General features: G+C 41.3%; 1 protein-coding gene and 1 long non-coding RNA gene across 4 annotated transcripts in view; one reads left to right on the top strand and one right to left on the bottom strand.

Moving 5' to 3' along the window:
- The window catches only part of LOC138853112 (uncharacterized), a 66,263-nt gene extending 55,177 nt beyond the window's left edge, over positions 1-11,086 (top strand). For both annotated transcript variants that reach the window (XR_011392345.1, XR_011392344.1), the window contains exons 3-4: positions 9,858-9,996; positions 10,946-11,086. This is a non-coding gene — a long non-coding RNA (uncharacterized lncRNA). The remainder of the gene's footprint in view (positions 1-9,857; positions 9,997-10,945) is intronic.
- LOC128685604 (uncharacterized) overlaps positions 10,193-27,896 on the bottom strand; it is a 47,542-nt gene continuing 29,838 nt past the window's right edge. For both annotated transcript variants that reach the window (XM_070087760.1, XM_070087761.1), the window contains 4 exons: positions 26,173-26,285; positions 19,160-19,229; positions 14,749-14,911; positions 10,193-12,864 (listed from right to left, as the gene is read on the bottom strand). In XM_070087760.1, the coding sequence (XP_069943861.1) occupies positions 12,360-12,864; positions 14,749-14,911; positions 19,160-19,229; positions 26,173-26,285 (851 nt within the window). In that variant the 3' untranslated portion in view covers positions 10,193-12,359. The remainder of the gene's footprint in view (positions 12,865-14,748; positions 14,912-19,159; positions 19,230-26,172; positions 26,286-27,896) is intronic.

Raw genomic sequence — 27,896 nt, 5'->3', positions numbered from 1 at the left:
GTAGGTTACAGAAAACAGCGGGGCAGGGGATAGTACGGGGGTAGAGGGTAGCAAGAGATTGAGGTAGAAAGGGCTGAAGGTATCAGAATTTGTGAAGTAAGTCAGTTGTTGTCAAAAAGTCAGTGAGAGAGTCCGGATGAAAGGTGGGTCCATCAGCGAGAAGGGAAGGTAAAGAGAGAGCAGTGGAGCGAAGACAATGGCGGAGGTAAATTCTGCGTGCTCGTTGATAAAGTGGGCAGTCCAACAGAATGTGGCTGACTGATAATGGAGAGTGGCAATTCTCAGAGAGGAGCAGGGCGCCTCACCATGAGATATCCATGAGTAAGACGAGTATGGCCAATGCGAAGACGGGAGAGAGTAGTCTCCCAACCTCGACACTGGTGATAAGAAGACTGCCAGTAACCTATACTCGGTTTAATAGATTGAAGTTTGCTGCCGAGCATAGTAGACCAACGTTGTTGCCAACGGGTGTGAAGGTGGGAAGATATTGCAGCAAAATAGTCTGTAAATGGAATACCTCTATAAGAAACTGGTAGGTCATGTACTGCTGACCGCGCAGCAGTGTCTGCCTGTTCATTGCCCTGTACGTCAACATGACCAGGGACCCAACAAAAAACAATATCTTTATGCTTGGTAAAGATGCGGCGTAGCCAAAGTTAGATACGGAGGACTAAGGGGTGAGGTGTATCAAATTTTTGTATAGCCTGTAAAGCACTAAGGGAGTCTGAGACAACCACAAATGATGACACAGGCATAGATGCAATACGGATAAGTGCTGCAAGGATGGCATACAATTCAGCAGTAAAAATACTAGCCGAAGATAGTAAATGCCCTCGTATGATGCTGTCCGGAAACACTGCTGCGAATCCTACGCCGTCAGAAGACTTAGAGCCATCTGTGTACACAGCAATGGCATGAGAATGAGAGTGGAAGTGGTCAAGAAAAAGAGAGCAGGAAGCGACCGTAGACAGTTGTGCTTTTGAGCAATGGAGAGAGAAAGAACAGACTCGAACAGCTGGAACTTCCCAGGGGGGTAGGGAAAAGTGAGATGCTATATGAACATAGAAAGGTGGTAATTGAAGAGAAGACAAGAGTGAATGAAGGCGAAGAGAGAAGGGATGGAGTAAACAGGGGCGGCGAACAAATAAAGAATGTCTACTAATATCAGTGACCATTCTATAAATGGAAGGATTGCGGAGATCATGAGAGCGTACATAGTAGCGAAGGCAATGGGCATCACGGTGATTGGATAAGGATGGAACGTTCGCTTCTGCATAGAGGCTCTCAACAGGGGAAGAGTGAAAAGCACCGAGGCATAAACGTAATCCTTGGTGATGAATGGGGTTAAGGCTAGAGAGAGTAGCAGGAGATGCGGCTGAATAGATCTGGTCACCATAATCAAGTTTCGATAAAACGAGGGTGGAATGTAGGCGAAGGAGGGTTCAACAATCAGCTCCCCATGAAAGATGAGCAAGGGTTTTAAGAAGGTTCAGCCGGCTGTGACAAGTTGCCTTCAGAGAGGTAATGTGAGGTTTCCAGAATAACCTACGGTCAAAGAGGAGGCTCAGAAACTTGACTGTATCACGTTCAGGGATATGGGAGCCATAGAGGTACAAAGGATGATCGGAGATGACAGAGCATCTAGTGAAACTAATTTGGTGGGTTTTAGTGCTGGAAAATTTAAACCCATGTGTGGTGGCCCAATTGGAAACACGGTCGACCTCATGCTGGAGAGAAACTGTAATGAGGTGACAGTCAGCGCCTGCACCGGCAATAAAGAAGTCATCAACACAGAGTGATGACCAAATATTTGATGGAAGACTAGAGGCCAAATCATTAATAGCAAGGAGAAAAAGTGTTGCGCTCAGAACACATCCCTGGGGGACACCTTCAGCCTGGATTAAGTCTGGGGAGAGCACATTATTAACCCGAACATGAAAATGTCTATCAGTTAAAAAGTTCTTAAGGAAGGATGGTAGATTGCCTCGGAGGCCTAAGGAGTGGGCTTGGGCCAAAATATTATACCTCCAAGTTGTGTCATATGCCTTCTCAAGGTCAAAAAATATGGCAATAACTGAGTAGTTATTCGCAAAGGCATTACGAACATATGTATCCAAGCCTAGTAAGGGGTCTATGGTAGAACGTCCCTTACGAAAGCCATGTTGACGAGTGGAGAGACTGTTGTCTCTAAATACCACACTAAACGTCTATTTACCAGGTGTTCCATCACTTTGCAAACTGCACTAGTAAGAGCAATGGGACGATAGTGGGAGGCTTCATGTCCCGTAGTGCCTGGTTTGCGGAAAGGGAGAACAATGGCAGATTTCCACAGCTGTGGAAGAACTCCTTGTGACCAAATAAGATTGAAATGGCATAATAGGACTGCAAGGGCTGACTGATGTAAATGTTGTAGCATACGAATATGAATGTCGTCGGGCCCAGCTGCCGATGATCGGTAAGCTGAGAGTGTTGCCTCCAGTTCTTAAAGTGTACAAGGCACATTATACTGTTCTTCTCTGAGAGAAGAAAAGTCCAAGGGTGCTAACTCTCTGGCAGACTTTGAGGAAAGAAACGAGGGGCATAGATGAAGCCCCCGAGAAATATGGACCAGATGATTGCCAATTTCATTGGCAACATCTAGTGGGTTTTCTATATCAACACCGGCAACCCGCAGAACAGGAGCCAGGTCAGGAGAATATTTACCACTCAGTTTTCGTACTTTTTTCCAGACTGCACTCACAGAGTAAGCAGAGGTGATGGTGGAGACAATCTCGCCAGCAAGTGCGTTTAGCGTAGCGGATGACACGGCGAGCGATCGCACGCTTCTGCTTAAAATCAAGAAGTCTCTCCGTGGTTCTACTGTACCGGTACCTGCCCCATGCAGCGCGTTTCAAACGTACTGCACGAGCACAAGCAGGAGACCACCAAGGCACACATCTCTGAGAATGCCTGCCCGAAGTTTAGGGTATAGAATGAGAAGCTGCGGTTAAAACGGAGGACGAGAAGAGGTGTAAAAGCTCATCAATGGTGGACAAAGAAGGAACCTCACTAAAAACAGTTAGTTGTGAGTAAAGGTTCCAGTTTGCCTGATCAAATTGCCAGCGTGGGATACGAAGAGGTGGTGAATATGATGGGGAAGTAAGAATGATTGGGAAATGATCGCTGTCATGTAAATCCAGGAGAACAGACCAGGTGAAGTCTAATGCGGCGGAGGAAGAGCAGACTGAGAGATCGATGCAAGAGAGAGTGTGAGTCCGAGGATCAAAATGGGCGTGAGTACCTGTATTTAAAACATGGAGGGGGTGGGTGGCAAGAAAGCCTCTAACTGAATGCCACGGGAATTACAGTGAGACCCCCCCAGAGGAAATGATGGGCATTAAAATCGCCAAGTAACAGAATCGGTGGCGGTAATGAAGAAACAAGAAAGGCAATATCCTGAATAGATAATGCTCGAGAAGGAGAGAGATATAAAGAACAGAGCGTATACCACCTATGCAAGTGGATACGGGCTGCTGTGTAATGCAGCGAAGTATGAACAAATAGCTGATGGTACGGAATATCAGTGCGTAGAAGAAGGGCACTTTCATTAAAGGTCCCATCAGGAAAAGGATCTGAAGAATACAATAAATTATAGCCTGAGATGGGAGAGAGAACAGCAGAGTGTAATTTTGGTTCCTGTAAGCAAACACCAACAGGGGCAAACTGGGAGAGTAACATCTGAAGCTCACCCCGATTACCCCTGAGGCCGTGTATATTCCACTGTAAATAGGCCATGATTGGCAATGATAAAGATACTTGAAATCTGGAGGTAAGGGTTCCTACGGACTAGAGGGGTTAGAAAAGTCCACATGCGGAGGCAGTGGAAAACGTTCAAGCAGCGAAGGAACGGTGCGCTGTGAAGAAAGGAGTTGCGCAGATGGAGCAGAGGAGAGAGAAAGAGTGGAAGGTGGATCAGTGTCCATTGATGGTTTGGTCTCTGCAATATATTCAGAGATTGCTTCAAGTGTTTCGGAATTCAGAGACGTCGTATGGGAGACAATATTGGAAATGGTAGGGGGAGGATGAGTAAAGATTGGAACTGTATTGGACTGTACCAAGGTAGAGGGGGGGGCAAAAGGGTGGAGGGAACTGGAGAAGCGTGGCAGGGGACAGAAGAGGCAGGAACCTGGGAGGTGGCAGAAGAGGAAGAAACTTGGGAGGGAACAGGGGAGGAAGGTACAGTACGAGGAGGAGGGTGAACCTCTACACTTGTAACTGAGCCAGTGAGAGGGGGAGAACCAGGGACAGACACAGGGAGGGTAAAATGAGGAGGTGGAAGATGGGTAGGAGGTGTTAACGGACCTTTTTTTGACTTTTGAGAAGTAGAGGGACGATTGGGAAGAGGTGTCGTACGAGGTCTCGTCGATACTGAGGCTTGTGAGAGAGAACACGAAGAAGCGAGATCAGACTGAGGCGTTGAAGTAGGGACGTCTGAGCCGAGGACAGCAAAAGGATTAGATACAGGAGTGACTATGGGAGAGGTTACCACAGAGGTGGGTGTAGAAGATGGGATACCAGAAGTGGGGGGACGTTTTGAAACACGGGAATAAGAAACACGTGGGAGTCTCCCTTGGAGGCGGAGATGAGAAACTGCCATGGCATAAGGGAGACCTTCTGTCTCTTTGAGGTAACGGATTTCCCGCTCGTTTAAATAGACTTGACAACGGCGAGAGTACGAAGGGTGAGCCTCATGACAGTTAAGGCAAGAGGGAGATCGATTGCAAGACGTATTAGAATGGTCATCGGCACCACAGACTGGGCATTCGGTGATAGATCTGCAATATTTCGCTGGATGGCCAAATCGCCAGCAATTTCTACACTGTTGTGGTGTAGGGATCACCTTTCGAACTTGTAACCGATGTCCTGCTATATAAACTGAGGATGGGAGTTCTCGGCTGTCAAAAGTTAAACGAGCCACATTGCTAGGGTATCGTCTCCGCCCGCGGGCAGGGAGAACGTAAGTGTCTACCTTGAGGATTGGGAGATCTTGGAGTTCCAGCTGTTCAAGAATGTCAGTGCCACATGTCTGGAAATTTTGTTGAACTATGGTATGGGGCAGAATGACGGTACCACTACAAGAATTGAGGGAATGATGTTTTTCAAGAGTGACAGGAACAGTATCGATATGGGAAAGACGAGAGAGAGCTCATGAGCCTGGGTAGCATTCTGTACGGTAATGTTGCGCGTACCGCTCTTAAGAGCATGAAAAGAAATATCTTTACCAACATGGCGTAGGAGAGCCTTGCCAATACTGTGGTCAGAAAGATAGGCAGTAGAGGAAGTCGGTCGTAAAGTGAAGAATTTAGTCCATTGTTCAGTCTGAAACCGAGCGTGGAAAGGTAGTGAAGGACGTGTCGATCGTTTCTGAGAAGAACGAGAAGGTGGAGAAGTATCATCAGCAGGTAATTGTCGTTGGCGTTTAGGCGTGGGACCAGAGTTGGTCCGACGTGGAACGGGTCGGCGATTTGAAAATTGCCGCACCGTAGAGGGAGAGGCTGGAAGCATAGTCAGAGGAGAGCGAAGGTCCAATAAATCGAAGGAGTCAGTCGAGGCCTCAGTACCTGAAGCGGGTGAGGAAACAGCACCGGCAATAGGTACAGAGGCATGAGAAGTGTCTGAAGAGTGGTCCAAAGACGAGGCGGGGTCAGAACGGGGTGCGGTATCAAGAAGGGGCCCGGGGGTAGTAGGTTCATGGACTAGGGCTGCCATGGTTAGGTTACTTCATTCTTTTTGTTTTTAAGAAAAAAAAGAAAGAAAAGAAAATAAAAATAAAAAAAAGAATAAAAAAAGGGGGGACCGGGGAGGGATAGTTCCTAGGAGGAATGAAAGGGCCAGAAATCTCCCTCCGTGCCCAAGAGGACCTCAGCACCGCAAGTAGCGCAGATGCAGCATGGAACCCATGCCATACCCTACCCATCATGCTAGTAAACTAACAATCCGGGATAGCAACCTCACATCTGCCGAGCCACCTCGGTGGACAAAAGAGAGGGCGGCCGGATATCCTCCACAAAGCATACCTCCTTCGGCCACCACCCCCGGAATCCGAAAGGTGGCTTCCAGAGATGCACTCGTCGCCCGAAAGACACCCAAAGCTACTCAGGGATACCGGAGAGGGATCGGGACATCCCCAGGCGATCCAGATTCCACGGCAAACTACGTCACCGCCAAGAACCTCAACGGAATGGGATGGACCCCGGTATCCTTTCCCCTACCTAGGAACTAGCGTGCCTGTGGGAGAAATCCCAAAGGCCAAAAAGAGGAAGGGCAAAAGGGAGGGGTGGGGAGGAGGAGGAGGAAAGGAAAAAGGGGAGGATGGGGAGGATGGGATAGGGGAGGGGAGATTGGGGGGTAATTAGGTTCGGTCTGAGGAAGAAGACCGACAGGTCTAATTCCTCAGACCAAGAGCCTCTTCACCACGCCAAGGAGCCCCCCTTGAAGAGGTTCGAACTTGTAACCGATGTCCTGCTACATAAACTGAGGATGGGAGTTCACGGCTGTCAGAAGTTAAACGGGCCACATTGCTGGGGTATCGTCTCCGCCCGCGGCAGGAAGAACATAAGTGTCTACCTTGAGGATTGGGAGATCTTGGAGTTCCAGCTGTTCAAGAATGTCATTGCCACATGTCTGGAAATTTTGTTGAACTATGGTATGGGGCAGAATGACGGTATCGCTACAAGAATTGAGGGAATGATGTTTGTCAATAGTGACAGGAACAGTATCTATATGGGAAAGAAGCGAAAGATCATGAGCTTGGGTAGCATTCTGTACAGTGATGATGCGCATACCGCTCTTAAGAGCATCAAAAGAAATATCTTTACCAACATGGCGTAGGTGTGCCTTGCCAATACTGTGGTCGGAAAGATAGGCGGTAGAGGAAGTCGTTCGTAAAGTGAAGAATTTAGTCCATTGTGCAGTCTGAAACTGAGCGTGGAAAGGGAGTGCAGGACGCGTCGATCTTTTCTGAGAAGAACGAGAAGGTGGAGAAGTATCATCAGCAGGTAATTGTCGTTGGCGTTTAGGCGTGGGACCAGAGTTGGTTCGACGTGGAATGGGCCGGCGATTCGAAAATTGCCGCACCGTAGAGGGAGAGGCCGAAAGCATAGTCAAAGGAGAGCGGAGGTCAGATAAATCGAAGGAGTCAGTCGAGACATCGGTACCTGAAGAGGGTGAGGAAACGGCACCGGCAAGAGGTACAGAGGCATGAGGAGTGTCCAAAGACAAGGCAGGGGTCAGAACGGGGTGCAGTATTAAGAAGGGGCCCGGGGGTAGCAGGTTCATGGATTGGGTTCTCCATGGTTAGGTTACTTTCTTTTTGTTTTTAAGAAAACAAAAGAAAGAAAATAAAAAAAAAAGAATAAAAAAAAGGGGGGACCGGGGAGGGATAGTTCCTAGGAGGAATGAAAAGGCCAGAAATCTCCCTCCGCACCCAAGAGGACCTCAGCACCGCAAGTAGCGTAGATGCAGCATGGAACCCGTGCCATACCCTACCCATTATGCCAGTAAACCAGCAATCCGGGATAGCAACCTCACATCTGCCGAGCTACCTCGGTGGACAAAAGAGAGGGCGGCCGGATATCCGCCACAAAGCACACCTCCTTCGGCCACCACCCCCAGATTCCAAAAGGTGGCTTCCAGAGATACACCCATCGCCCGAAAGACACCCAAAGCCACTCTCCGGGATACCGGAGAGGGATCGGGACATCCCCAGGCGATTCAGATTCCACGGCAAACTACGCCACCGCCAAGAACCTCAACGGAATGGGATGGACCCCGGTACCCTTTCCCCTACCTAGGAACTAGCGTGCCTGTGGGAAAAATCCCAAAGGCCAAAAAGAGGAAGGGCAAAAGGGAGGGGTGGGGAGGAGGAGGAGGAGGAAAGGGAAAAGGGGAGGATGGGATAGGGAAGGGGGGATTGGGGGGTAATTAGGTTCGGTCTGAGGAAGGAGACCGACAGGTCTAATTCCTCAGACCAAGAGCCTCTTCAGCACGCCAAGGAGCCCCCCTTGAAGAGGTCCATGCACAATAAATCTATTTATCACTGTAGTTAAAATAGGGAAAAAATGAGCCATGAGGTATGTCTTGAGTGGCATTTCAAAACAAAAGCAATACCTAGGAAATGAGTTTATGCCACCCCTATAGAGTGCAAGTCTCACTGCCCTATGTTACTTTGTCTACCAGTCATGTAGGCTATCACCAGCCAGCCTCCCCACTTCCCTCCTCCCATGCTGCATCACCATAATACAGTGATGGCTGAGTTGTTTGTGCCTAAGGGTAGTAGCCTCTTCTCTGGGAAGGGTGCCATTCTTCCCAGTCTTGCCTGACTAAGAACTTAGCTTCTCTTTTGCCATAAATAGTGGGGAGATTTCCCCTTTCATCTAAATTTTCCAACATTTATGGCTGCTGACACTGAACAAATAATGGACAAAGTGTGTGGAATGTAAAGAATACACTTTAAATACATTAGTTTTACCTGCTTTGTGATTATGATTTATGCAATTAGAAAATGAATTGGGCACAACAGTAGCAAGCTGATATTAAAAATGGATTACTAAAACAGTGAATAACCAAATGGTTCTAGTGTTTTTTTTAAATCAAATAAAATCAGGCTAATCTGGGAGGAATAGGAAAAGTCAATGTGACTGTTGTACTGTCTAGTAAATGCATTCCTTGGTATTTCAGCTGTTGTATATATCAAGAAATATTGCATTAGAATAATGTTAAGCAGGAATTTCCTGTAGAGAGTAAACACAAAAGTTATGTAATATATATAGTAATAATAAACTTTAGCATGTCATTCCACCAGTTATTTTTATCCTCTTATACTATCTATCCAAATTTTGTGGTTCTATGTAGCTATGCGAGTAGGCAAAAAGCTTCGGCACTAAAGATGCCCAATTGTTACGTTTTATTCATCATTCTTGGGTTCTCTTTATTCCCAAGGAATAGAACTTTGCACTTATCCACATTAAACTGCCTCAGCCATTTTTGATATTGCAACATGAGTTTGTTCAAATCTTTCAAAGTTCAATAATATCCTGTATGTTAGGGAGGGACTGAACATCTATCAAGGTTGAGAGACCACTCACCTCAAACTACTACTACATATATTTTCCATATCTCCTGTAATTATTCTCTGTATTGGATTGATAAAGCCACTGGTTGGCAAAATGTCTCAAAGTATTATATTAATTGTGTATATAGTACTGAAAATTACCATAGTTGAGTAAGACGTGTATCATTTGTTCATAGGCTCTTAATAGCTATTTAAGTTTGATGAAGCTGAAGTAGATGCTGAGGAAAGAAACAGGTGAGGTGAAGGAGTTTGAAGAATGCACCAAATCATAAATTCTTATTGGTAACTATCTTAACATCATCATTTGGCCTGTTCTTCCCCCTATTCAATGAGCTCTATTCATTAAGTAATTATGCACTTTTTCCATTTCCATGAAACAGGTTCTCTAAATGCATGTAGGGTATTTACAGTATACTATGTTACCATCCCCCACCTTCAATATATTTCTCAATGCTTGCTTGCCCATGCCTGCTTTGATGTAATTAAATTCCACATCCATTTTTCCACTCACAGGTCAAGGCTGAAAGGAATATATACTGTACTGTACCTGTATTTTAACAGTACACATTCTTGTCCTTATATCTGTAGCAGCCTTTTTTATCACTGTTTGTACATTTTTTTCATCATCCTTGTAGGTATCCAACCTTACAATTAATTTTGACATACTAGCCAGAATATTCATATATAGCATACTTCATTAAAAAAAAAAAACTAATTTCTCCAATTTCTCATTGTGTCCCTCAAGGAACCAGTTTAGCTATTATGAAGCCATGGCTAAGATTTCAATCAAGTAAAAGAGGCAGTTACCAGGCTTCAAATGTCTACAGAATGCAGCTGGTCCTCCTTCAGTCTGCTAGCTGACCTTCCTGCAACCAGCTTAAAAAGTAAGAGCTACTGCATATAAGCATAGAGTCCCAAAGCCTTTCTCTATAGCACATGACTAATGCTCCTGCCAACCTACTCTTGCTCTATTGCACAAAGTCTACAACAGTGGCAGATCCTAAAGGGAAGCAGGACGGACCACAGAAGAATGAAAAAACCCGAATTTAACGGGGGGGGGATATCAAGATAAACAGTAGATTGTAAGAACAATATTTAACAGTTATGAAAATAGCCCTCTCCATATCATTTGCCAAATTCTTAACCTACTGTTAAGTAACTGTTGAAGTTATGGAAAAAAATCTAAGTAAATGTTTCTTGGGATAACAGGACAATTAAGCACATTATTCTTTGGTCTCAGGAACAATGAATATCTAGCTTAACTGATAATACCAACTCTTTTTCTAGTCGAGTCTTGCTCTGTCAAAGCTTTAAATAACAAATAATGTAAAATTTAAATGAATTTATATTTTAATCAGGGGGTAAGTGCTAAATCTGTAGGAGTTACATAGTCCCTGGGTGATGGGAGGTACCGAGGTTCAATCCAAGGAAATGGAAGATGGGTTCAGCTTCTTGAACCGAGCCCTTCACCAGCCTCAAGGTCCCTCCCAATTTAATACCCTCAAGGGTAGTGCCTTGATACTAGTAAGGAGCTCTTCATCCACAAAATTAAACCTATCCTCCAATTCTTTGGCTCAAACTAGACGTCTTCTCATTCCACCAGGCATTATATGACCTCCCTATGGGTTTAGCACTCTCATGATGAATGCAAAACAATAATAATCACAGGATTTAGTATAAATCTTGTGCAATATTCTTTCCCAGAGTAAGAACATCATTGCAACTCCCTTAATATTTTGAAAATATATATGGTAATTTCCTGATGTGCTTCATGCAAAACAACTGCAGACAAATTAAATTTTGATACAAATTTTTTTTTTTTTCTCTCAACAGGTGAAGAGCATCCCTGTGAGTTATGAACAAATCTCTACGATAAAAGTTTTCTGGGTGGGCTACAAGCCAGCAGCATGAAACATTACTCGCCTCATTTTGCTAATCACTAATGATCTGAACCTTACTCCTGAAATTGTGGGTGCATAATAGCCCACAGTCCATGTCCCTCCATCACTTAGAAATACTCTATCCAAGGTAGTTACCAAGAAAGCACACTAACTAGTTATCCTTGCTTGGCATACCCTTGTTACATGATTATCGTGAATAACAGTTTACATATTTGTACTCGGGCTAAAACACGTGACAGAGTACCACTAAATATAAAAATATTTTTTCCTAGGGAGATTCACGAGCTATGAACAGAACATACACAATGTATGTGTTAAAGCAGCAGAGCTAAATACAACCAGCACTGCTCTCTCTCTCTCTCTCTCTCCATACCACGCGAGTCTTGGAATCAAGATATCAAACCTAATGCAATGTCGTACATACTCATTGTGCACATCAAAAGGCATATCTAGGAGAGTTTTTCACATACAACAGACAGATGACCGAGTCATATTTACAGTCAACATTAAAACTTATTAACAGTGCAGTCTGGGACATCCTGTGAAATTGCGTCCTATCGGCCAGTTACACCCAAGGATCCCTTGCTTGTCAACCCTTGGTAAAAAAAAAAAAAAAATATACAAGCAGAGCAGCAGTAGGGATCCTAAAGAGAACTTGCTGACAATGATTGAAAGTGATAAATAAACCTGTGCAAATGAGCTTTTTTTTATGTGAAATAAAATTTGGTGTTGAGGCCACCAATCTCTTAAAAGCACTGCTAGTTCCTCTTGAAATATTATAAAAATTTGGTCCATAGGAACACACACAGTACAACTAATGGTTGGCATTTATTTTGGTACACAACTTCAGGAAAGTTGTGCATATTTTACTTATGTGATCCATTTTTTCATATCATTCAATATCTCTTAAAATGTCTTGTGTACTGTACATATCTACTTGCTCTTTATCCAACTTTTGTTCATGCTTTTTAAGCTACTACTGTATATGTAGACACTAAAGAAAAAAGCTTCTAGAAAACAGGTGCTACAGAACTCACCAGTGGGGAAAAAAAATTAAAATTAAAATGCCCTCTAACTTGTAAAAAATGCTGCAATTAAACATGTCTGCCCTAGCTTGGTTAACATAAAAATTTAAATTGCATAAATGTCTTTCTTCAAATCATGCTCATCCTGACAAATCTACCAAGTGTCCATGAAATTTAATTGCTAATCTAATTGTTTGAAGGAAATTTCAAAGTATTGGCTTAGCTACTGAACTTATTACACATTTTGTAAACTAGTACAGTATTGGTAAACAAATGCCATTTTAAATGCATTGTCAATTTAAAATTTGCAAAATTATTTCATCACCTGTTTTCATTAAATTTTTTTTTCACTTCCGGGGGATAAGAAACGTATATAAAACTATCACTGTGCTCTCGACTTAAACTAGATGTGTCGTAATATTTGTCGGATTCGGGAAAATCTTGATAGTCATCGTAGTCATCGAGGTAATTATATCGATTACGTCTAAGTCGACGTTGTTCATAGTTGGGCATAAAAGTGGTGGCATAGTTAAACATGCGTTCCTCAGAAATATAGTACTTAGAAGCATGGCCATAATCTTCTGGAGCATATGATAGCCGCGAATCCTCTGAGTAATGTCTTGAGCGATAAGACTGCCCATCATAGTCACTGTACATATGGCTATCGCTAGCATCTGGGTATGGAGGACCCTCATTGAAGCCAGAGTCTCGACACTCACTTTCTGATTCTGTAGCAGCCGAGTGGCGGATTTTGGTGGCTCTGATGGGTGGAATACCTCCTGCTTCATGGACACTACCTGGGGTGTTTACTCCTCCATCCTGTGACCTGTGAAGGCAGAGAGAGAGAGAGCCAGTGTCATCACTGGAAATATAATGGTAAAAATAAAAATAATTTAAAAGTACATGATTGAAGGGCTCTTAATCCAGGAAATTGGACTTGTCTTTCCCTGCTAAGATCAAACCTGAATGCCTTCAATTTCCCAGGTGCTATATAACTCCTAAAGGTTTAATGTTCTCCCCATGAATGTATTAATCCATAACATTGTAATACAAATTTTAGTAATCTTGAGAATTTAGTGAAATATGTTATTACATTTGAGAGGAGAGCTAAACCCATACAGGGGTCATACAGGTTCAGTCCAAGGGAAGGAACAATAGATCCAATTCCTTGGATTAAGAGCCTCTCACCAGCATCACAGTACTCACTTTGGAAATGAAATGTTAAACTCAACACTTATCTTAAATTTAACCTTTACGTAAGAACTGAAAAGTAAATAAAAAAATAATAATGGTTGGAAGTACAATGATATATAAAAAACAAGCATAATCTATAACTTGGATGTAAAATAAAATAGCACTGTATGGAATTACACTAGATGCTGTTTCAGGAAAATACAATGAGCACACTTTTTTTTTTAATTTGTATATTAGTGTGTGTTGTCTAGATCCTGAACAATTAACCTGTGAGCTGGCTTTTTGTTCAGCTGACTGGTTTTTACAGGATTTGCTGCTGTATATGTCAATACACATACCATAACTAAGATATGGGTAGAACAGCATGTATTACAGTAGAGCACAGTGTACGCAATGTTGCTTAAAGACTATAATAGCAAATTTTAAACACTGAAAATTTGTAAAATTAGTAGACTTTTTTTTTTCATCAAACCAGCCATATCTCACCAAGGCAGGGTGACCTAAAAAATTAGTTTTTCTTTTTAAATTTAGTAATGTATACAGGAGAAGGGGTTACTAGCCCCTTGCATTTTAGATGCCTCTTACGACACACACGGCTTATGGTGGAAGAATTCTGTTCCACTTCCCCAAGGAGAAATTTCTTTGATGCTTTGTAGTTTTTGTACATTGGTCTCCTACCAAGTAAGGGTGACGCAAAAACAGCACAAGTATATTACTCGTCAACTTGTCACTACTATGTAACATTTATAATATGATACCCTTAACTACTTGTGCACCATTATATATTTTTTCTGGTAAAAAAGTTAGTTAATCCTAGGAAATGGAACAATATCCATGGATGCAAAAAGAGGAATGTATGAGAGTATAGTGGTACCAACACTCTTATATGGGTGTGAAGCAAGGGTTGTGAATGTTGCTGCAAGGAGGCTGGAGGCAGTGGAAATGTCATGTGTGAGGACAATGTGTGATGTGAATATTATGCAGAGAATTAGTAGTTTGGAGATTAGGAGATGTGGGGTTACTAAAAGTATTATCTAGAGGGCTGACGAGGGACTGTTGAGGTGGGCTGGACAATTAAAGAGACTGAAGCAAAATATGATGACTTGGGTATATAAATCTGTAGTAGAGGGAAGGCAGGGTATGGGTTACCCTAGGAAAGGTTGGAGGGAAGGTAAAGGGGCTTGGACATCCAACAGGCATGTGTGAATGTGTTAGATGGGAGTGAGTGGAGACAAGTGGTTTTTACAACTTAGTGTTGTTGGAGCATGGGCAAGGTAACATTTGTGAAGGGATTCAGTGAAACTGGTTAGCCAGGCTTGAGTCCTGGAGGTGGACAGTACAGTGCCTGCACTCTAAAGGTGGGATGAAGATATTTTGCAGTTTGGAGGGGCATCTGATCTGTAGTTTCAGTGTGCCTCTGGCAAGACGAGTGATGGTGAAAGCGTTTCTTCTTTTTTGGGTCACTGTATGGAGTTGGAAGACAAACGATGTGTTAAAAAAATGGTGGTCTACTTACTCGCACAGCACCCAAACAATATAGTAGGCAAGAGAGACTCCCAGTGTGAGGAGGAGGACCAAGCCAGTTACAAGACCCCAAGGAAATTCTGGTGGTTCCATGGTGCCAGCCTCCCAGTATCTCTCGCAAGTCAGGTACCAGCACACTGCCCGACTCAGTGCTCCTGAAACATCATTAACTATATTAACAAACTTTTCTAAAGATGTTATTTATATGTATATAGTACAGTACATGGATTATGCTACTGAAATGGTCTAGCCTAATATATGATCCAAAAACTTAATGGGTTATTTTTTTTTTTTCAACAAGTCGGTCATCTCCCACTGAGGCAGGGTGACCCAAAAAGAAAATACTTGCATCAGAATTCAACACTTTCACCTCACTCACACATAATCACTGTTTTTGCAGAGGTGCTCAGAATACAACAGTTTAGAAGTCTTCTTCTCCTCTCAACGTACCAGCCGTATCCTACTGAGGTGGGGTGGCCCAAAAGGAAAAACGAAAGTTTCGCCTTTTAAATTTAGTAATATATACAGGAGAAGGGGTTACTAGCCCCTTGCTCCCGGCATTTTAGTCGCCTCTTACAACACGCATGGCTTAAAGAGGAAGAATTCTGTTCCACTTCCCCATGAAGAAATTTAGAAGTACGTATACACGTATAGAGATACACAACATATCCCTCCAAACTGCCAATATCCTAAACCCCTCCCTTTAAAGTGCAGGCACTGTACTTCCCATTTCCAGGACTCAAGTCCGGCTATATAAAATAACCGGTTTCCCTGAATTCCCTTCACTAAATGTCACCCTACTCACCCTCCAACAGCTCATCAGGTCCCAAATACCATTCGTCTCCATTCACTCCTATCTAACATGCTCATGCACATTTGCTGGAAGTCCAAGCCCCTCGCCCACAAAACCTCCTTTACCCCCTCCCTCCAACCTTTTCGAGGACGACCCCTACCCCACCTTCCTTCCCTTACAGATTTATACACTCTCCATGTCATTCTACTTTTATCCATTCTCTCTAAATGCCCAAACCACCTCAACAAACCCTCTTCAGCCCTCTGACTAATACTTTTATTAACTCCACACCTTCTCCTAATTTCCACACTCCGAATTTTCTGCATAATATTTACACCACACATTGCCCTTAGACAGGACATCTCCACTGCCTCCAACCGCCTCCTCGCTGCAGCATTTACAACCCAAGCTTCACACCCATATAAGAGTGTTGGTACTACTATACTTTCATACATTCCCTTCTCTGCCTCCATAGATAACATTTTTTGCCTCCACATATATCTCAATGCACCACTCACCTTTTTTCCTTCATCAATTCTATGATTACCCTATGATTACTCCCAAATATCTGAAAGCATTCACTTCTTCTATACACCTCCTCCCCAAATTGATATCCAATTTTTCTTTATCTAAATCATTTGATACCCTCATCACCATACTCTTTCCTATGTTCACTTTCAACCTTTACACACACTCCCAAATTCGTCCACTAACCTTTGCAATTTTTCTTTAGAATCTCCCATAAGCACAGTATCATCAGCAAAAAGTAACTGTGTCACTTCCCATTTTGTATTTACTGGGAAGTAGTCTCCCTCTCTTCTACACACCCTAACCTGAGCCTCACTATCCTCATAAAAACTCTTTACAGCATTTAGTAACTTACCACCTATTCCATATACTTGCAACATCTGCCACACTGCTCCCCTATCCACTATCATATGCCTTTTCGAAATCCATAAATGCAATAAAAACTTCCCTACCTTTATCTAAATACTGTTCAAGAAGTCATAGCATGAACCAGTTCAAGAAGACTGCCAAAAAGTGTCTGATGAAGGAAGCTACAGAAAGGGAGGGGAATGATTTTCTATTTTTTAGCTAAAATACATGTAAATTTTACCTTATCCCTAGTAATGACCCTCGTATTGTAGATAGTCTTAATGACCCTCGTGTAGTAGATAGTCTTTTTAGTATGATAATAAGATGTTATCTTCATTGTAGAATAATAAGAAAATATTATAACCTTTATATTATAATAATAAGGTAAAAGGACCCCAATGGAAATAAGTCACTCTGTCTGACTTTTTTGGGTTATCCTAGGTTCTCTACACATATGCTGCTATGTATGATAATTCTATGTAACTGTATTTGTGTATACCTGAATAAATTTACTTACTTACTTATATGCTACAATGTAAACACTTGATCTACACATCTCCTACCCACTCTAAAACCTACTTGCTACATTCTGTCTTACCTCTAATTTTTCAATAATAACCCTACCGTACACTTTTCCTGGTATACTCAGTAAACTTATTCCTCTATAATTTTTACAATCTCTTTTGTCCCCCTTCCATTTATATAAAGGGACTATACATGCTCTCTGCCAATCCCTAGGTACCTTCCCCTCTTTCATACATTTATTAAACAAAAATACCAACCACTCCAACACTGTCCCCCCCCCCCTGCTTTCAACATTTCTGTCATGATCCCTTCAGCTCCAGCTGCTTTACCCCTTTTCATTCTACGTAATGCCTCATGCACCTTCCCCACACTCACATCCTGCTCTTCTTCACTCCTAAAAGATGGTATACCTCCCTGGCCAGTGCATGAAATTACCGCCCCCCTTTCTTCGTCGACATTTAAAAGTTCCTCAAAATATTCTCGCCATCTACCCAATACCTCCATCTCCCCATCTACTAACTCCCCTACTCTGTTTTTAACTGACAAATCCATTCGTTCCCTAGGCTTTCTTGTTTGACTCGCTCCAAAAGTTTTTCTTATTTTCATTAAAATTTCTCGACAGTGCCTCTTCCACTCTATCATCTGCTCTCCTTTTGCACTCTCTCACCACTCTCTTCACCTTTCTTTTACTCTCCATATACTCTACTCTTCTTATAACACTTCTGCTTTGTAAATACCTCTCATAAGCTACCTTTTTCTCTTTTATCACACCCTTTACTTCATCATTCCACCAATCACTCCTCTTTCCTCCTGCACCCACCCTCCTATAACCACAAACTTCTGCCCCACATTCTAATACTGCATTTGTGTACGAATGGTATATAATACCGACAAGATGAGATTAAGACACATGTGCAACATCTGGGTATCTTTATTGTAGACGTTTTGCCATCCAGTGGCTTTATCAATACAAATTCTAGGACATAACTTGAAGACAGTAGAACTATGTACAGAAGATGAGGTAATCAGTCCCTCAACCTAGGAGTAGGTGCGAAGAGTACCATAGTCGTGGAGATTCAGAATCTCCACGACTATGGTGCTCTTCGCACCTACCCCTAGGTTGAGGGACTGATTACCTCATCTTCTGTACATAGTTCTACTGTCTTCAAGTTATGTCCTAGAATTTGTATTGATAAAGCCACTGGATGGCGAAACGTCTACAATAAAGATACCCAGATGTTGCACATGTGTCTTAATACTGCATTTTTAAAACTATTCCAACCCTCTTCAACCCCCCCCCCACTACTCATACTTGCACCATCCCACCTTTCTGCCAATAGTTGCTTATATCTCACCCGAACTTCCTCCTCCCTTAGTTTATACACTTTCACCTCCCTCTTACTTGTTGCTATTTTTCTCTTGTCCCATATAATTCTTTCTCTAACTGTAGCTATAACTAGATAATGATCCGATATATCAGTTGCCCCTCTATAAACATGTACATCCTGGAGCCCACCCATCAACCTTTTATCCACCAATACATAATCTAACAAACTACTTTCATTATGTGCCATATCATACCTTGTATATTTATTTATCCTCTTTTTCATAAAATATGTATTATTTATTACCAAACCTCTTTCTACACATAGCTCAATTAAAGGCTCCCAATTTTCATTTACCCCTGGCACCCCAAATTTACCTACTACTCCCTCCACAACATTTTTACCCACTTTAGCATTAAAATCCCCAACCACAAGTACTCTCACACTTGGTTCAAAACTCCCCACACATTCACTTAATATTTCCCAAAATCTCTCTCTCTCCTCTACACTTCTCTCTTCTCCAGGTGCATATACACTTACTATAACCCACTTCTCACATCCAACCTTTATTTTACTCCACAATCCTTGAATTAATACATTTATAGTCCCTCTTGCCAATTAATCCTGGATAACTCCCTCTGTATTATTATTACTGGATAATACAAATGACATCAGGATATACTGTCACAAATTTACTGGATGTAAATACATGTATATTGAAATTTTCTCTCTTAATTCTTTCTAAATTGCTATATACAATCTTGATGGACATTACCAATAATGACATGATGCAAACATGCTTCTTTCTCAGGCAAGTTAAACTATGAAACTATTATTTCAGTTTAATACATGGTCTAGTAGTAACTACTCCATCTGTAACTTACCCTCTACTTCTCTGAACTGCTCAAGGGTGAGGTTAAGAAGAAGACCACCAATACACTGTTGAATTAGTTGCTGCAAAAATATAATATTAATGATCAATAATGTACCTAATAACTTCATGCAAATTTTGCATCAAATCTGAAAACTAGAGTGAGCTCTCCCAATTTGCATGTATAGTTGGCTGGTGTGTTAAGTTACTAATGCAGCCACTCCTCACTTAACAACGGAGTTCCGTTCCTAAGACCACGTCAGTAAACGAATTCATCGCTAAGTGAGCAGTGCATGTACTATAACGGTACTGGGTTTGTGTCAACCATTTCTAACATGTTTTAATGTTGCCTTTGCACCACTTATAACATTTCTGGTATAGTTTTAAATGTTCATACAGGTAAACTCCAGGTAAGCAATGTACTGTATAATGTAATAAACAGAATAGAGAAAATCATCTCTAATATACATTACTTAGGTATGCATACTGGTCAGAGAGCCCGTCGTAAGTCTGAGTCATCGGTAAACAAGTACATCGCTAAGTGAGGAGAGGCTGTATATTAAAAAATAAGTGTTAAATCCTTAAACAGGCCACAAATAGTTTCAGTTCATGTTTAAAAACATTTTTTTTTTTTTTTTTTTTTTTTCAACAAGTCGGCCGTCTCCCACCGAGGCAGGGTGACCCAAAAAAGAAAGAAAATCCCCAAAAAGAAAATACTTTCATCATCATTCAACACATTCACCACACTCGCACATTATCACTGTTTTTGCAGAGGTGCTCAGAATACAACAGTCTAGAAGCATACACATATAAAGATACACAACATATCCCTCCAAACTGCCAATATCCCAAACCCCTCCTTTAAAGTGCAGGCATTGTACTTCCCATTTCCAGGACTCAAGTCCGACTATATGAAAATAACCGGTTTCCCTGAATCCCTTCACTAAATATTACCCTGCTCACACTCCAACAGATCGTCAGGTCCCAAGTACCATTCGTCTCCATTCACTCCTATCTAACACACTCACGCACGCTTGCTGGAAGTCCAAGCCCCTTACCCACAAAACCTCCTTTACCCCCTCTCTCCAACCCTTTCGAGGACGACCCCTACCCCGCCTTCCTTCCCCTATAGATTTATATGCTTTCCATGTCATTCTACTTTGATCCATTCTCTCTAAATGACCAAACCACCTCAACAACCCCTCCTCTGCCCTCTGACTAATACTTTTATTAACTCCACACCTTCTCCTAATTTCCACACTCCGAATTTTCTGCATAATATTTACACCACACATTGCCCTTAAACAGGACATCTCCACTGCCTCCAACCGTCTCCTCGCTGCTGCATTTACCACCCAAGCTTCACACCCATATAAGAGTGTTGGTACTACTATACTTTCATACATACCCTTCTTTGCCTCCATAGATAACGTTTTTTGACTCCACATATACCTCAACGCACCACTCACCTTTTTTCCCTCATCAATTCTATGATTAACCTCATCCTTCATAAATCCATCCGCCGACACGTCAACTCCCAAGTATCTGAAAACATTCACTTCTTCCATACTCCTCCTCCCCAATTTGATATCCAATTTTTCTTTATCCAAATCATTTGACACCCTCATCACCTTACTCTTTTCTATGTTCACTTTCAACTTTCTACCTTTACACACATTCCCAAACTCATCCACTAACCTTTGCAATTTTTCTTTAGAATCTCCCATAAGCACAGTATCATCAGCAAAAAGTAACTGTGTCAATTCCCATTTTGAATTTGATTCCCCATAATTTAATCCCACCCCTCTCCCAAACACCCTAGCATTTACTTCCTTTACAACCCCATCTATAAATATATTAAACAACCATTTATTTTATTTATTTTTATTTATTTATTTCCAATTTGTGCACACATACAGAGGTACAAAAAAAATACAGATAAGAGCAGTATGCCAAAGCCACTTATACTATGCATAGCATTACGGGCTGGCTTAAAATTAACTTAAGATTAACTAAGCAATGATTATTATTATTATTATAATCAAAAAGAAGCGCTAAGCCACAAGGACTATACAGCGCTGCTACTAAGCAATGATGAAATCAGTGATAAAACATTAATGTAAACAGATAACTATAAAGCACAAGTGAGTATTACAAAGACAGGTCATATGGTTGCATTCAGTTAGGTAGTGATTCTGTTAGGTAGTGTATTTAAAAAATAATAAAGTTAGATTGGGTTTTAGGTTTAACATTTATGTGATATAATTGTGAGAAACATTTAAGATATACAATTTATAATGTTCAGTTATTCAGTATTTATTTGGTTTTGGGTGAGTAAGTAATCTTTGAGAAGAGACTTGAATTTATAAACAGGTTGTGTTTCTTTTATATTTACAGGTAATGAATTCCAGATTTTAGGGCCTTTTATGTGCATTGAGTTTTTGCATAGTGTGAGATGGACACGAGGAACATCAAAGAGTGATCTGTGCCTTGTGTTATGGTCATGTATTCTGTTGAGGTTGGCAAGGAGATGTTTGAGGGGAGGGTTAATATCAGAGTTAAGTGTTCTATGTATGTAATAGGTGCAGTAATAAGTATGGATGTTTTGTATGGTGAGTAGGTTTAGTGTATTGAATATTGGTGGAGTGTGCTGCCTGTAGTGAGAATTTGTTATCATTCTAACTGCAGCCTTTTGTTGGGTAATTAGTGGTCTGAGATGGTTAATTGTTGTTGAGCCCCATGCACAAATTCCATAGGTGAGATAGGGGTAAATAAGAGAGTGATATAGGGCCAGGAGGGCTGACTGTGGACATTACACATCCCTGTCCATGTTTCTAACTATTTTTAGGATACTGAATTCAAATCTGAACTTAAATTTTGCTTCAACATGTATAGTTTCTTCTCTGAGGGGAAGTGGAAACGAATTCTTCCTCTGTAAACTATGCATGTTGTAAGAGGCAACTAAACTGTCAGGAGCAAGGGGCTAGTAATCCCCCATGTTTTAACTATTTTTGTATAAACTTAAACTAAAGTTTCTTCTTTGGAAACGAAAAACTATGAAAGAGGTTTTAACCCCCTCTAAATTTAAAAAAAGAAAAGTTTTCCTCTTTCTTTTTAGGTCACCCTGCCTCGGTGGAATACAGCCAGTTCGTTGACAAATAAAAAAATGTAAAGTTTTTGTGAAGTAGAACCCTACAGTGAACAATTTCACTAAGACATAGTGAGGAAACCTGACTATCGGTTTGATGGTCGACTACTGGTGAAGTAAATGTACGATTGTTATTTTTGGTGCGTTCTTTCTTTCAACAAACTGGTCGTATCAAACCAAGGCAGGAAGGCCCAAAAAGAAAAACAAAGTTTCTCTTTTTAACTTTAGAAATGTAAATGGGAGAATGAGTTACTAGCCCCTTGCTCCCAGCATTTTAGTTGCCTCTTACAACATGCATGGCGTACAGAGGTAGAAGTCTGTTTCATTTCCCCATGGAGATAAGAGGAAATAAACAAGAACTAGTAAGAAAATAGAAGAAAATCCAGAGGGGTGTATATACATGCTTGTACATGCATGTGTAGTGTGATCTAAGTGTAAGGAGAAGTAGCAAGACGTACCTGAAAACTTGGATGTTTATGAGACAGAAAATAAGACACTAGCAATCCTACCATCATGTAAAATAATTACAGGCTTTCATTTTATACTCACTGGGCAGGACAGTAATACCTCCCTGGGTGGCTGCTGTCTACCAACCTACTACCTATGATTTTGTTTGTGTGTATATAATTCCATACATTTATTTAATAAATGTATGGAAGAGGGTAAGGTACCTAGGGATTGGCAGAGAGCATGCATAGTTCCTTTGTTTAAAAGGCAAAGGAGATAAAAGAGAGTGCAAAAATTACAGGGGAATAAGTCTGTTGAGTATAACTGGTAAAGTTTATGGTAGAATTATTACTGAAAGAATTAAGAGTAGGACGGAGAGGAGGATAGCAGATGAACAACGAGGCTTTAGGGATGGTGGGGGGGGTGTAGACCAAGTGTTTACAGTGATTAATATAGGTGAACAGTATTTAGATAAGTGTAAAGAGGTTTTTGTTGCATTTATGGATTTGGAAAAGGCATATGACAGGGTGGATAGGGGAGCAATTTGGCAGATGTTGCAGGTGTATGGTATAGGAGGTAGGTTACTGAAGGCAGTGAAGAGTTTTTATGAGGATAGTGAGGCTCAGGTTAGGGTATGTAGGAGAGAGGGAGATTATTTCCCAGTAAAAGTAGGCCTTAGACAAGGATGTGTGATGTCACCGTGGTTGTTCAATACATTTATAGATGGGATTGTAAGAGAAGTGAATGCTAGGGTCTTGGCAAGAGGTATGGAGTTAAAAGATAAAGAATCAAACACAAAGTGGGAGTCGTCACAGCTGCTCTTTGCTGATGACACTGTTTTTGGGAGATTCTGAAGAGAAGTTGCAGAGGTTGGTGGATGAATTTAGTAGGGTATGTAAAAGAAGAAAATTAACCCTTAAACTGTTCAAACGTAGATCTACGTTTGCACGCGTAGCACTCTGAACGTAGATTTACTTTTTTTTACATTGTTTCTTATTGAGAAAATTAATGTCGGAGTGCTACGCGCACAAACATTGATCTACGTTTGGACAGTTTAAGGGTTAAAAGTGAATATAGGAAAGAGTAAGGTTATGAGGATAACAAAAAGATTAGGTGACAAAAGATTGGATATCAGATTGGAGGGAGAGAGTATGGAGGAGGTGAATGTATTTAGATATTTAGGAGTAGACGTGTCAGCAAATGAGTCTATGAAGGATGACGTGAATCATAGAATTGATGAGGGGAAAAGGGTGAGTGGTGTACTTAGGAGTCTGTGGAGACAAAGAACTTTGTCTGTGGAAGCAAAGAGGGGAATGTATGAGAGTATAGCTGTACCAACAGTCTTGTATGGGTGTGAAACATGGGTGATGAATGTTGCAACGAGGAGAAGGCTGGAGGCAGTGGAGATGTCATGTCTGAGGGCAATGTGTGGTGTGAATATAATGCAGAGAATTCGTAGTTTGGAAATTAGGAGGTGTGAGATTACCAAAACTATTATCCAGAGGGCTGAGGAGGGGTTGTTGAGGTGGTTTGGACATGTAGAGAGAATGGAACAAAACAGAATGGCTTCGAGTGTAAATCTGTAGTGGAGGGAAGGTGGTAGGGGTTGGCCTAGGAAGGGTTGAAGGGAGGGGGTAAAGGAGGTTTTGTGTGTGAGGGGCTTGTACTTCCAGCAAGCATGCGTGAGCATATTTGATAGGAGTGAATGGAGACAAATGGTTTTTAACCCTTTCAGGGTCGAGAGGCCCTCTCCTGAACTTGTTCTCAGGGTCGAAAATTTTTTGGGAAAAAAAAAATAATTTTTTCTTATGAAATGATAGTCTTTTCCCGATCATAATGACACCAAAAGTATGAAATTTGATGGAAAACTTATGGAATTATGCTCTCGCGAAGTTAGCGGTCTCGCCGATGTTTACGCATCGGCAATTTCGCCAACTTTGAGCCCTTTTTTCAGCCAATTCCTGTGTACTAGTTGACAAAAATCATATTTATTTTATTCGCTAGAACTTCATTTTTTCTATTGAGTACAAAAAACCACCCATTTACCAATTTCAACTATCCAATAAAGTGGTTAGAAATTGGCAATTTTGCCAATTTCACACAAATTTCAGAAGATGCCAATTTCCAAATAGGGTCCAGAATAAACAAGACAGACATTCCTGGCACTAAAATAACAAGTTCCTTCATTAGTCATGTCCCCAGGCCCCTATTATATTTCTTTTGCCTTCCACTTTGAATTTTTATTCTTACAAAAAATAGAAGATTTATTGTTATGCAGACTACTGCATTAGTGTAGAAATGGTATAAATAATATCAGCACACTTGTGAAAGAATATTAGACTCACCAGTTGATGTGTATTGGATGCTTGGCATGATTTGTTTACTTCTGAACTTTGGTAAAAGTTGAACATTTCTGCTACTTTGAGCTCAATTTCAAGGTACTTTTCATTGTGAAACCAATAAAAATCATCTCAATTTCTATAATATGTCTTCCATTCTATAAAATGAGACCAGGAAAGCCAGAATACAACCATAAATACCATACAAAAATACAGTGCAAAGTCACTGTTTTAATCCAAAAACACGGTCAAAGTTTTTTTTTCTCATTACGCACTGTGTGCTGCAGGATTTTTTTTATACTGCGCACACTGACTACATAGACCCATTCTTTCATATGTAGGCCTACCAGCTTTCTCTCGCTAGATTTGAAGGCGCTAGAATTTAGGCGTTCTAGTAAGTCAATAACCCTGGTGCGTAAGCCATACTAGTATGCCGAAAACGCTGAAAGGGTTAATACTTGACATGCTGTTGGAGTGTGAACAAAGTAACATTTATGAAGGGATTCAGGGAAACCGGCAGGGCGGACTTGAGTTCTGGAGATGGGAAGTACAGTGTCTGCACTCTGAAGGAGGGGTGTTAATGTTGCAGATTTATAACTGTAGTGTAAAGCACGCCTCTGACAAGACAGTGATGGAGTGAATGATGATTAAAGTTTTTCTTTTTCGGGCCACCCTGCCTTCTTGGGAATCGGCTGTGTTAATAAAAAAAAAATTATAAAGAATTTATGTGAAGGAAAATTCATCCCACCACATCCCACCAAGGCAGGGTGACCTAAAAAGAAAAACAAAAATTTTCTTTTTAAATTTAGTAATTTATACAGAAGGGGTTACTAGCCCCTTGCACCCAGCATTTAAGTTGTCTCTTACGACATGCATAGCTTACAGAGGAAGAATTTGTTTCTACTTCCCCTTGGAGAAGAAACTATACTTGGTGGAGCAAAATTCAAGTTCAGATTTGAATTCAACATTCTAAAACTAGTTAGAAACATGTTTTTAAACATGAACTGAAACCATTGCCTCTAGTCACAAAATGGATGTGGATTTCAGACAGACATTCACATTATGTGCCTGACAATTATTTACAACACCCACCTGGCACTTGACTCTTAACTCAGCCAGATGCTCCTCATTACAAGTGTCACGCCAGGAATGTAGAGGGTGGAGTGGTAGCTCACGAGGCCCACCAGCCACATGCCCACTCTCATCTGTGAAGAAATAGTATTTCAACATTGATAAAACAAGAAAATAGTACTAGAAATGATCCAAGAAAAGTATCCCCCATATCCCATAAGCCCAGCCTCCTCTACCTCAATCAATGCAAAAGAAACAGTACAGAGTGCACCATAAGTTTTTTTTTTTACCACATCGGTCGTTTCCCACCGAGGCAGGGTGACCCAAAAAAGAAAGAAATAACTTTCACCATCATTCTTACATGATCACTGGCTTTGCAGAGGCACTCAGATACAACAGTTTAGATGTCACTCCAAACAGCCAATATCTGAAACCCCTCCTTTAAAGTGCAGGCATTGTACTTCCCATCCCTAGGACTCAAGTCCGGCTAACTGGCTTCCCTGAATCCCTTCACAAAATATTACCCTCCTCACACTCCAACAGCTCATCAGGTCCCAAAAATCATTCGTTTCCTTTCACTCCTATCATGCTCACACATGCTTGCTGGAAGTCCAAGCCCCTCGCACACAAAACCTCCTTTACCCCCTCCCTCCCACCTTTCCTAGGATGAACCTTACCCCACCTTCCTTCCACTACAAATTTATATGTTCTCCAAGTCATTCTACTTTGTTCCATCCTCAACAACCCCTCTTCAGCCCTCTGACTAATACTTTTAGTAACTCCACATCTCCTCCTAATTTCCACACCTCGAATTCTCTGCATAATATTTACACCACACGTTGCCCTTAAACACAACATCTCCAGTGCCTATAGCTGCCTCCTTGCTGCAGCATTTACAACCCATGCTTCATACCCATGTAAGAGTGTTGGTACCACTATACTCTCAGACATTCTCTTCTTTGCCTTCATGGATAATCTGTTTTGTCTCCACATATACCTCAAAGCACCACTCACCTTTTTTCCTTCATCAATTCTATGGTTAACCTCGTCCTTCATAAATTCATCTGCTGACAAGTAACTCCCAAATATCTGAACACATTCACTTCTTCCATACTCCCTCCCTCCAAAGTGATATTCAATTTTTCTTTACATAAATCGTTTGATACTCTTATCTATGTTAACTTTCAACTTTTCCTTTACACACCCTCCCAAACTCATCCACTAACATTTGCAACTTTTCTTTAGAATCTCCCAAAAGCACAGTATCATCAGCAAAAAGTAACTGTATCAACTCCCATTTTGTATTTGATTCCACATAATTTAATCTCAACCCTCTCCCCAACACTATAATACACTTAAATATTAGTACTGAAGATTTGAAGCCAATCAGAAGAGACATTCACTAGTTATCACATGGAAAGTAATATAGTATCCTAATTTCCTCAAAAATGGCAAACTGGCACCAACACAACCCAAAATCAATTCAAAACTTCCATTAAGATATACCAGCTTTGAATGATCGAAGACAATCAGAAGAGGTAATCTGTAGTAATCACACTGACTAATATCCTAAAAGACATCAGCACCTTAAGTTTAAAGTGGCTCAAAAGTTACATTATCAAATTATTGGCATTTTTTTTTTCAAAGTTGAACATCTAATAAAATGGGAAATCTCTGTATTTCGATATCTGTCTTGGTTACACAGTTCAGCAGTCTACTGCTTGTTAAAGAGAGTAGGAAAGGAT

This window comes from Cherax quadricarinatus, chromosome 23 (assembly GCF_038502225.1).
Source record: "Cherax quadricarinatus isolate ZL_2023a chromosome 23, ASM3850222v1, whole genome shotgun sequence".
Taxonomy (NCBI): Eukaryota; Metazoa; Arthropoda; class Malacostraca; order Decapoda; family Parastacidae; genus Cherax; species Cherax quadricarinatus.
This window is presented reverse-complemented; position numbering and strand designations above follow the sequence as displayed.